The following is a 12,870-nucleotide window of genomic DNA, read 5'->3' on the forward strand; positions in this document are numbered from 1 at the left end:
TAGTGCAACTAGATATGATACACTTAAACAGTTTTGAATTTGAACTGTTTAATATAATGGTATAATTAGTAATAAATAATCAATTGTTGAGACAACACACCCACCCACAGTGATACCCTCAGCCTCCCTCAGCCTTCCTAATACAAAAAAAAAAGATTATTTGAATTCATAAATTAATATACAAGACAATTACATTTATTATTAAACATGTTAAACGACAGTGACACTGACAATGAAACAAACTAACTTAACACCAAAAGCACATTAAATTATCTTACTGAGTTATGAACTATTTCAAGTAAAAGCAGGACCTGGAATTTAGGTTGTGGACCTTTCAGTTTGGAATGTCAAAGGTCCTGGACTGTCCAGTACCAAATGTTAATTTGAACCCCTGCATTCACAGTAAAGCGATTTTGACGTGTATTGCAATTCCAAGTAGAATTTACTTTTGGACATTAAACGTTTCGAATGCGTATTAAACTAATTCAAATCAGTTAATAATGTGAATCGAATTCGAATTATGTGTGAACGCAGCATTGATATATCTAAGAAATGAAGAATATTAAAAAGATGGACAAAATATTTGTATTAAATTTGTTGCAATTTTTGTCTTGCCTTGACAGAGTCAAAAAGTGAGACATATATATATATATAGGCATGCTGTTTTGGCGGAATCAACAATGTATTAGTTTGTGATTTTGTGATAAGGTCTGGTTTCTGGTAGGTCAATGACATTTTGTAAGTAGTTGTGTTAGCATAGGCACATCTCATTACCATAGAGAATATTTGGCCCCACCCCCTTAGTCATGGTCTATTGACTTTGAAACTTTGCATAGTTTACATGTATATGTTTGTGATTAGGTCAGTTTAGGGGGAACCACTAGTGGTAGGTCAATGATATTTGGTGTGCAGTTGTATAAACTTTTTCATTTCTAATTTCCATTGAGATTATTTGGCCCCGCCCCCTCAATCATGCTCTTTTTACTTGGAAACTTATGTTACTTTGAAATTTCATTTATTAGTTTTCGATTAGGTTAACTAGTATTAGGGAAACCAATAGTGGTAGGTCAATGATAATTGGCATGTAGGTGTAGAAGCATTAGTACGTCTCATTTCCATAGAGGATATTTGGTCCTCACCCCTCAGTCATATGCATGATCTATTGACTTTGAAACTTTTACTTAGTTTACATGAATGAGTTTGTGATTATTATGATTATGTCAGTTTAAAATTACCAGTAATCTTAAGTCAAAGCTATTTGGTATGCGAACGTATTGGTATTCAAAAGTTTCATTTCCATGGATATTATATAACCCCACCCCCTCATTATGGTTCATTGACTTAGAAATTGAATTTGTGTTAAGGTTTGTTTAAAGGGAACGACTTATGAAAAGTCAATGGTATTTGGTTTGCAGTTGAACAAGCATTGGCACCTTTCATTTCCATAGAGATTGTTTAGCCTTGTACCTTCAGTCATGGTTCATTGACTTTGAATATCACTTACATGTTAAAGTATTACTATTTTAAGTGTAACATTTGCATTATCAAAATAACAAATAGGCAAAACATTACGTTGTGTTAATAGCTTATTATAGATTAGACATGTGTAATTATTATAAAAATAAGGAGATGTGGTATGATTGCCAATGAGACAACTATCCACCAAAATTCAAATGAAGTGGATGTAAGCAATTACAGGCAACCGTACAGCCTTCAAAAATATATGTTGCATCATTGCTAGGCCATTATAACAACATCAGCATTTCTTGTAATACTAGTATACAAGAAAATTACACCATTTCAGATAGTTTCAGGTATGATTTGATAATTGTGCATAGTGGCACCAGCTGATCCAACTAAAAGCGCTAATATGGCATATTCAAACTCTAGTACATAGTGGAATTAAACCATACACCACTGTTGGACACCATAATTGAAATTATTATTCTGAAAAGAATATTCCTCCATGCAGCCTGCAACAATTAGCAAAACCTATACTGCATAGTAAGATATAAACGACCACGAAATGACAAATGTAAAACAATAAAACTAAAGCAGCCTGATTTATGTACAAAACAATTATGAAAAATAAATATGATATACAGCAACAATCAACAATCACCAAATTACTGGGTCCTCACTATGGACAGGTACATACAGAATGTGGCGGGTTAAACATGTTAGCTGGCACAGAACTCTCCCCTAACATGGACAGTGTATGTGCATAATCTCAGACATTAAATCTTTAAAAAATAAATTGGAAATAACTTTTGAAAGTGGTAGGATTGGATAGCAGAAACATTACGGTACAAACATTATTTGATACTTGAGAAATAGCTGAGATATATAGATTCTACCACTGCATCGAGTGTGATACGATATTTATCCACTCGAGACAGTTAAATTTTCAAATTTAAAACGCGAGGCTCGCCGAGCGTTTTAAATATTGAAAATTTAACTGTCGAGAGTGGATAAATATCGTATTACACGAGATTTGGTGGTGGAATCTGTTTCTCTTATGATTTTCAAACAATATGCAGGCAAACTTATTCCGTCTTTTCGAATGATCTGTAAAAAGATGTGTTCTTTCTATGTGACGTCATCAGGCATGGTCGCCTTTTTTCATGCCGTCACAATAGGAAATTCAGAGGAAAGCAAGTAAATTCGACATCATAATCGGATTTTAACCAATGAAGAACTGAGATCAAATGAACCACACCTTGATTAAATTTTTTTTATACAATGGGTGCAGAAAGGGATAAATTGACGAAGAATTAGAGAAAAATATTTTCATCCATTCTTCCACTATATTCATCTTAACTTCTGCCAAGTTTACCTTTGATTTTTTTAATTAACTGCCTATAGCGCCTTTGGTGCTTTGATTAGCTCAAGTGATCTTTTCTCATCACAAAAATTCTACTCTGAAACTTCTGGGCCAAATTTAACCAAACTTGGCCACAATCATCATTGGGGTATCTAGTTTAAATAATGTGTCCTATGACCCCGCCTGCCAATCAAGATGGCCAACATGGCTAAAAATTTTAAAAAAATAGGGGGTAAAATGCAAGTTTTGTGTATTATCTTGAAAACCGTTACAAATAGAGAAAATCTGACAGCAGCAGAAACGTTCAGAAAGTTGAGCTCTACCTATTGTCCTATACGTCAAAACTGTCAGACGACTTCCTATAGGAGTTATTGCCCTTAAATGACAAAATTTACCTTTTTTTCATTTTTGCCTATTATCTTGCAAACTATAATAGATAGAGAGAAACTTTAAATTGCAAAAATGATCAGCAAGACAAGATTTACAAATAATCATCAGTCGACTTCTTAGAGTAATTGCCCTTTGTTGACTATTTTTACGTTTTACCAATTTTTTGCATTTTTGCCTTATATCTTAAAAATTATAATAGATAGAAAGAAACTTAAATAAGCAAAAATGACCAGCAAGACAATTAAGACAATATGGAGGAAATCGTCTGACGACTCCTTATTGGAGTTATTGCCCATTTATGACGATTTTCACCATTCTTTTTGCGTTTTGCCTTATATGGTGAAAATTATGATAGATAAGTAAACACTTTAAATCACAAAAATGATCAGCAAGTCAAGATCTACTATCAAGTCAAATTATGCCGATATAGTTAGTAGACTGTCACTCTTTATAGGAGTGATTGCCCTTAAATGTGAATTTTTTTTACCCTCTTTTGTGTTTTGTGCAAAAACTTAAGAAGATAGAGAGAAACTAAACAGATTAAATGATCAGCAATACAATATCAACAAAACAGATTTTTGTCATGAATTCTATTCTCGTCTACAATGTTGGAGAGTGTCCTTTGTTGAATATTCACATAGACCAAAGTGAGTGACACAGGCTCTTTAGAGCCTCTAGAAAGAGCCTCTAGTTATAGTTAATGTACTATTAAAAAAGACAAGAAGATACTTTCTTTTTACTCCCATGATTATAGGTCATCAAGTACTCAGAGCTTCCAAAACGGTCTTATTGTCCGGACAAGTCTGGTAAATTATATAAATGACTTGTTGTGCCGAGGCTGAAACAGAGATTTTAACATAGTTCAGAAAAAAATTGAAGTTTATGCGATCTTTTGACCTGACCTTTTGTCTTAAACGGCCACACATTTCCGGTCATATAAGTGACATGATGAATAATTACTATCAAAACAAACCCTACTTTAATACCCTCTCATTACAATCAAGGTTATTTAGTTCTCTGACACTGAAATTTACCTATTGAGACGACAGGTAAACTATTTTGTACCGGACATTGATCGGTCTATTAAAAGTTATTTTCTTAAATTTCAGCGGTTTGTATCTAATTAATTTAGTCAACAAGATTTAGATTATCAGAAAATGTATATATATATATAATTTGATGATAATTTAAAAAGGTAGTAATTAAGGTTTCAATAGAAAAATCGTCAGAACCATGTTGTTGAACTAGTACACACGTGCACAGGTGTGAGATGTAGTTAATCCTCCGAATTTTCAAAAATGCTAAAAATATCATTGATACCTTTATCTAACGTTCATTACGAGTATTTTCCTGAAGAAATAACGCGGAAAGAGCTACTTTAACTCAATTGTGCTTTGTAAACGTACACGGATTCTACGTATCCGTCTCTGGTCCGTGTTTTACCATTGTCAAGTCAACATCTGGTATTAGGAATATGTACTTTTTAAAACCGAAAGTGAAGTTATTGACAGCGTAATTTTGCACAAATAAAGAGTCTAAGGCAGATATTAGTACGCTGATGTTGCACACTTCAAATGGTGCATTGTCAATTTAACAGTTAACGCCAGAACATCGAATTTATATAAAAAATCAAGTTAAATATCGTTTTTGTATCAATTATGATTTATATGATGCCCGTCCAACTGATAACTATGGTTGCCTTTTGTTTCTAAGTCTTAAGGGATTAAAATTAGGATAAGATAAAAAAAATGTCCTGCTGGCTCAAATACTTTTTGGAAACCCTGCAAGTACTGATTATTCTGCTCCCAAAACCAAACCAATTCCATATGTATTACTGCTGTGATGAACTTTGGACAACGTTTTTAAATTAAACCATTTTCTTATATAAGTACATTTTCAAAACAGACTATAGCATTTCAAAATATAAAAAATGTAGAAATATTTGTATATTAACATTGTAAGCTGTTCTTTAAATTAAAAATTTCTTGTCTATTTTTATGTTTTCTACTTTGAAAATAAAGTGAATATTTTACTTTGCAATTAAAGTGAATATTTTACTTTGCAGTTAAAGTGAATATTTTAATGTTTTAAAGTGGTAACTTCTGTCAATATTCATTGAATTAAGTAATTTCAATAGCAACACTTGGGTCAAGATCATCATGTTTGAAAACTGAATTTTTATCCAACCTTTTTTTGAAACAATACATTGATGATCATGGTAAAAAAATAAGTAGCCTAAACCACTCCTGTGCATATAATTGTATGTTGAATGACCCTAATTGCATGACATTTTACAATTTTATGTGCTGAATTCAGGGCCTTTTGTAATTGCTCTTATCACTATAATCTTAGCTTATATCTTCTTAAGTTTTCATTAGTTTTATTAATTTGTAGAAAATCAGTTTTTATCATCTTTCTGTTCTAAAATTCCAATAGAAGGCCCTAAAGCATATCAAATATTATGTGTAATTATCATTTATATAGTAATTATACCCCACACAACGACTTGCGGAGGGTATAATGTTTTTGACCCGTCCGTCCGTCTGTCCGTCCGTCAGTCCTGTTTCTTGTCATCGCAACTCCTCTCAAACCACACAACAAAATTTCACGAAACCTTTTTAGATAATAAGGACATACTATGTAGTCGGCATATCGACAGGAAATTACGATTCAATTCTTTTTTTAGGAGTTATTCTCCTTTGAACTTATTTACTTTAATGTACTACTGCAACAGTTTGTCATCGCAACTCCTCTCAAACCACACAACAGAATTTCATGAAACCTTTTCAGATAATAAGGACATACTACATAGATGTGCATATCGACAGGAAATTACGATTCAATTTTTTTTCCAGGAGTTACGCCCCTTTGAACTTATTTGCCTAATATACTACTGCAACTTTTTGTCATCGCAACTCCTCTCAAACCACACAACAGAATTTCATGAAACCTTTTCAGATAATAAGGACATACTACTTAGATGTGCATATCGACAGGAAATTACGATTCAATTTTTTTTCCAGGAGTTATGCTCCTTTGAACTTATTTGCCCAATATACTACTGCAACCTTTTGTCATCGCAACTCCTCTCAAACCACACAACAGAATTTCATGAAACTGTGTAGATAATAAGGACATACTACGTAGATGTGCATATTGACAGGAAATTATGATTCAATTTTTTTTTCTGATACAATTTTTTTTTCTTACACTTATTTTATTTCTCCAATGACAATGTGGGGACGTGGGGTATGTGAACGTGCTCACTAAGGTTCTTTCATTAATTTTGTATTATAGATATAAAACCTGGCCATTTTAGGCTTTGACTCTTTTTCAGAAATTAGTAGTCCTACATTTAAAAAGGATGCATTTAAGAAACTTTTTTATAACAACCTCTCACGAAAAGTCTGTTACTCTCACCTATAGTTGAAGGTTCATTAATTCTTTTTAGTTGAATGTCAACTTCATTTCTCAGATACATGGTGACCTTTTTTTGGTCTTTTTTCTTACACTTTTTAATCTGCGTCGCCAAAGGAGAAAGCAGGTTTAGTCACCGCTTGACTCCTTCTGTCTGTGTGGCCAAAAGACAATGGGTAGTTAAAGTTTTCTTGGCTTCTATGAAAGAGAATTATTTAATATTTGATCTGCAGCTTGATAATGAAGCTAGTTCCTGTTTGCCGATATTTTGAAATTTTACTGCACTCATTGTACAAAGAAAATTTTCGTCACATTTTTGGTGGTAAAAGGACTGTTAATTCAATTCAGATGACCCTATATACTTTTAACATGTCCTGTGGCACATCAGGCAATGATTATTGTATGAAGTCATCTTGGTTTTAACTGTCCATATATCATGGTAAATTAAATACCACTTTCCAAAAAACTTTATTGTATATTTCAGACAACAACCCAACAATTTAATTGATGTGGAAGGATTTTAAACTTTATGTTTTCTATGTTTGTTTTTCAGACCAAGAGATACAATGTTATTGTTGTGGAAACATTTTAAACCTTATGTTTTCTATGTTTGTTTTTCAGACCAAGAGATACAATGTTATTGATGTGGAAGGATTTTAAACCTTATGTTTTCTATGTTTGTTTTTCAGACCAAGAGATACAATGTTATTGATGTGGAAGGATTTTAAACCTTATGTTTTCTATGTTTGTTTTTCAGACCAAGAGATACAATGTTATTGATGTGGAAGGATTTTAATCCTTATGTTTTCTATGTTTGTTTTTCAGACCAAGAGATACAATGTTATTGATGTGGAAGGATTTTAAACCTTATGTTTTCTATGTTTGTTTTTCAGACCAAGAGATACAATGTTATTGATGTGGAAGGATTTTAAACTTTATGTTTTCTATGTTTGTTTTTCAGACCAAGAGATACAATGTTATTGTTGTGGAAACATTTTAAACCTTATGTTTTCTATGTTTGTTTTTCAGACCAAGAGATACAATGTTATTGATGTGGAAGGATTTTAAACCTTATGTTTTCTATGTTTGTTTTTCAGACCAAGAGATACAATGTTATTGATGTGGAAGGATTTTAAACCTTATGTTTTCTATGTTTGTTTTTCAGACCAAGAGATACAATGTTATTGATGTGGAAGGATTTTAAACCTTATGTTTTCTATGTTTGTTTTTCAGACCAAGAGATAATGATGGAACTGTAGTGTTGAGTTATGGAGAAGACAAAGTAGTGATTGTTGATGTGAAATTAGACAACAGGGGAGAACCTGCTTATGAAACCAATTTATATGTTACAGTACCTGAGTCATTTGAATGGAACCGACTTGATGTCATTAATCCTGTTAGTTTAACAGTATTATCTTATCTACAATTGCTTTATGGTTCCTTTCCCCCAAACATTCCCATCACCATTTATATGACCTTTCTGATATCTAACCATAAGTATAGCAACACTATAAATGGTAAGGAGATGTGGAATGATTAACAATGAAAGAACTATCCACCAACCAAAGATAAAATTTCAAGGATGTGAACAACGCTACCAATAGGCCATTTGAGTTTTGACCCATTTTTATACGCCCGTTTACGGGACGTATTATGGTATACCGTTGTACGTCCGTCCGTCGTCAACATGTCGGACATTAACTCAAAAACGCTTTAACCAATTTGCATAAAACTTTGGTGAATTGTTTATATCTATTGACGTGAGCTCCCTTTCGTTTTTTATAAATTTTAGATTTTACGTTTCCGAGTTATGGGGTTTTATTCATTAAAAAAAGGGGGATTTTCCAGTTTTCGGACAATAACTCAAGAATGCTTTCACCAACTTGCAAGAAATTTTGGTTGATTGTTTATATCTATTGACATGAGCTCCCTTTGGATTTTTATAAATTTTAGATTTCATGTTTCCGAGTTATGGGGTTTTATTCATAAAAAAAGGGGGATTTTCCAGTTTTCTGACAATAACTCAAAAATGCTTTCAGCAGTTCTCATGAAACTTTGGTGAATTGTTGATATCTATTGATGTAAGCTCCCTTTAGAATTTTATAAATTTTAGATTTTACATTTCCGAATTATGGGGTTTATTCATTAAAAAAGGGGGGATTTTCCATTTTTCAGACAATAACTCAAAAATGCTTTCAGCAATTCGTATGAAACTTTGGTGAACTGTTTATATCTATTGATGTAATTTAGAATTTTATAAATTTTATTTGTTTATAGTCTGACAACAGATTTACTAATTATTGCGCAACAGCACAGTGTATTGCACAACAGCAAGAAATCTTTAATTAAGTCTCCCAAACGAAGTTTGGGAAGACTTATTGTTTTTGCTCAGTTATTATTATTATTCTTCTTCTTCTTCTTCTTCTTCTTCCTCTTCCGCCGCTTTTAAATTTGAACTTGTCCGCACCCGTTCTCCAAAACCGCTTGTCAGATTAACTTAGGGTTTCACAATATGTTAGACTAACATGTCTAGTGGTGCAATCAGGGTTTTGTTTGTGCAATGGGGTTTATAAAGGGGTACTTTGAGGGGCAAAAAGAAAAGAGCGTTTTACTATAGAACCCTAGGGGATTTTATTTTTTTAAATTTTCAAATGATTATAAATTGAAAACCGTTTGTGATAGACACAATCTTTTTAATTGAAAATGTTCTAAATGATAAAACCCATTAAATGAACTACAGGGTTAGTCCCCAGGGGGTCACCCCCACCCCCTGCCATTTAAGAAAGTTCTAATACCTTGTAAGTGGTCAAGATCCCCACCCCTAAACCATATATATTCTGGTTTGTCATGCTAAGATGGTTTGAATGATATACAGGGTTAGTCCCCAGGGGTCATCCCGACCCCCTGCCATTTGAGAAAGTTCTAATATCTTGTAAATGGTCGAGATCCCCACCCCTAAACCATATATATTCTGGTTTGTCATGCTAAGATGGTTTGAATGATATACAGGGTTAGTCCCCAGGGGTCATCCCCACCCCCTGCCATTTGAGAAAGTTCTAATATCTTGTAAATGGTCGAGATCCCCACCCCTAAACCATATATATTCTGGTTTGTCATGCTAAGATTGTTTGAATGATATACAGGGTTAGTCCCCAGGGGTCATCCCGACCCCCTGCCATTTGAGAAAGTTCTAATATCTTGAAAGTGGTCGAGATCCCCACCCCTTAACCATATATATTCTGGTTTGTCATGCTAAGATGGTTTGAATGATATACAGGGTTAGTCCCCAGAGGTCATCCCGACCCCCTGCCGTTTGAGAAAGTTCTTATATCTTGTAAATGGTCAAGATCCCCACCCCTAAACCATATATATTCTGGTTTGTCATGCTAAGATGGTTTGAATGATATACAGGGTTAGTCCCCAGGGGTCATCCCGACCCCCTGCCATTTGAGAAAGTTCTAATATCTTGTAAATGGTCAAGATCCCCACCCCTAAACCATATATATTCTGGTTTGTCATGATAAAGCAAATCAAATGAAATACAGGGTTAGTCCCCAGGGGTCACCCCCACCCTATGCCATTTAAGAAAGTTCTAATATCTTGTAAGTGGTCAAGATCCCCACCCCTAAACCATATATATTCTGGTTTGTCATGCTAAGATGGTTTGAATGATATACAGGGTTAGTCCCCAGGGGTCATCCCGACCCCCTGCCATTTGAGAAAGTTCTAATATCTTGTAAATGGTCGAGATCCCCACCCCTAAACCATATATATTCTGGTTTGTCATGATAAAGCACATGAAATGAAATACAGGGTTAGTCCCCAGGGGTCACCCCCATCCCATGCCATTTAAGAAAGTTCTAATATCTTGTAAGTGGTCAAGATCCCCACCCCTAAACCATATATATTCTGGTTTGTCATGCTAAGATGGTTTGAATGATATACAGGGTTAGTCCCCAGGGGTCATCCCGACCCCCTGCCATTTGAGAAAGTTCTAATATCTTGTAAATGGTCGGGATCTAAACCATATATATTCTGGTTTGTCAAACCAAGATGATTTGAATGATATACAGGGTTAGTCCCCAGGCATCACTAATGCATATACATTGTAACTTTACTGGACCAAACCAATTTTCACTGGACTTTGCCCAATGTCAGGCGACCCTGGGAATTACGAATTATGGGAGCTTCGTTTGGGAGACTTCGTAACAGCATCCTGTTACAATCATTTCTTGTTGAATATAAATTCAATTCATATAACCAACTTCAAGTTCTTTGACTACATTTATTCAGAAACCTATAATGCATGTATGTCAAATATATAATTACAATCCAATTTCAGACCTGTATCAAGCTTGAATATTGTGTCCATTTTTGCCCCAACTGTTCAGGGTTAGACCTCTGCGGGCGTATCCAGCTGCGCTCAGCGAAGCAGTTTATTAATGAATTTAATAACACTATAAATATGCAAACAGTGAAATATTTCAGGATATTATTTGATGAATTTAAAGGACTATTTTTTCTCCTCTTTTTAGCCTAACCATGTTCCAGTAAGAACAAACCCGACTACAACAATAGTAGAGTTATCTGATATAGGTAATCCATTTGGTAACCAGGCTAAAACAACCAACTTGAGACATTATCGACTAAGATTTAATCCATTGGAAGGAATAGAAAAGAAATTTAAAATTATTGTTCATGTTAACACGTAAGTATTGGAAAGACTTTCTTTTCTGGAAAAAAAAACCCCCAAAAAACTTTAAACTGTGTTTTTTGTAGAACATAATAAGGCTATGTTTTAACTAGAATATTATAGCTTTACCAAATGTTTGAATTCTTTAATACAGACTTCTGAAATAAGTTCCATTAATATACACCTGTTAACCATGTGACCCAAAGGAGCTTAACACTAGTGTGAGCTCATGCCATTCTTTATTTATCATCATTTGTCTCCTTAGTTTTTTCAACAAATCTCTTTCACTGAAAAAACTATACTATTATATGCCAAACTTGACAATAGTCATCTACTGTGAGTCCAACAATTACTGAAAAGTTTTTATACGACCGCAAAATATTTTTGTGGTCGTATATTGGTATGACGTTGGCGTCGTCGTCCGAAGACACATTGGTTTTCGCACTCTAACTTTAGTTTAAGTGAATAGATCTCTATGAAATTTTACCATAGGGTTCAATACCACAAAAGGAAGGTTGGGATTGATTTTGGGGGTTATGGTACCAACAGTTAAGGAATTAGGGGCCAAAAAGGGGCCAAAAATAAGCATTTTTGTAACTTCCAGACATAACTTGTGTGTTAGTGTATGGATCTCTCTGACATTGTACCACAAGGTTCCATATCACACAGGGAATGTTGGGATTGATTTTGGGGGTAATTGCCTCAAAATATTAGGAATTAGGGGCCAAAAAAGGGGCAAAAAACATGCATTTTTCTAGTTTCATGACAATAACTTGTGTGTAAGTGTATGGATCTTTCTGAAATTGTACTTCAAGGTTCCATGTCACAAAAGGAAAGCTTGAATTGAGTTTGGGGGTAATTGCCCAAAACGTTTAGGAAAAAGGGGCCAAAAATAAGCATTTTTCTAGTTTCCAGACAATAACTTGTGTTCAAGTGTATGGATCTCTCTGAAATTGTACCACAAGGTTCCATATCACACAAAGAATGCTGGGATTGATTTTGGGGGTAATTGCCTCAAAATATTAGGAATTAGGGGCCAAAAAAGGGGCAAAAAACAAGCATTTTTCTAGTTTCATGACAATAACCTGTGTGTTAGTGTATGGATCTCTCTGACATTGTACCACAAGGTTCCATATCACAAAGGGAATGCTGGGATTGATTTTGGGGGTAATTGCCTCCAAATTTTAGGAATTAGGGGCCAAAAAGGGGCAAAAAACATGCATTTTTCTAGTTTCATGACAATAACTTGTGTGTAAGTGTATGGATCTTTCTGAAATTGTACTTCAAGGTTCCATGTCACAAAGGGAAAGCTTGAATTGAGTTTGGGGGTAATTGCCCAAAACGTTTAGGAATTAGGGGCCAAAAAGGGGCCAAAAATAAGCATTTTTCTAGTTTCCAGACAATAACTTGTGTTTAAGTGTATGGATCTCTCTGAAATTGTACCACAAGGTTCCATATCTTACAGGGAATGCTGGGATTGATTTTGGGGGTAATTGCCTCAAAATATTAGGAATTGGGGGCCAAAAAAGGGGCAAAAAACAAGCAT

The 12,870-nt window shown here is 34.2% G+C and overlaps 1 protein-coding gene across 2 annotated transcripts in view; it reads left to right on the forward strand.

The window, feature by feature from the left end:
• The window catches only part of LOC127728443 (integrin alpha-PS1-like), a 201,285-nt gene that overhangs the window by 76,734 nt on the left and 111,681 nt on the right, over positions 1 to 12,870 (forward strand). For both annotated transcript variants that reach the window (XM_052235802.1, XM_052235803.1), the window contains exons 15-16: positions 7,865 to 8,027; positions 11,167 to 11,339. In XM_052235802.1, the coding sequence (XP_052091762.1) occupies positions 7,865 to 8,027; positions 11,167 to 11,339 (336 nt within the window). The remainder of the gene's footprint in view (positions 1 to 7,864; positions 8,028 to 11,166; positions 11,340 to 12,870) is intronic.

Source organism: Mytilus californianus, unplaced genomic scaffold, assembly GCF_021869535.1.
Source record: "Mytilus californianus isolate M0D057914Y unplaced genomic scaffold, xbMytCali1.0.p SCAF_2, whole genome shotgun sequence".
Lineage (NCBI taxonomy): Eukaryota > Metazoa > Mollusca > Bivalvia > Mytilida > Mytilidae > Mytilus > Mytilus californianus.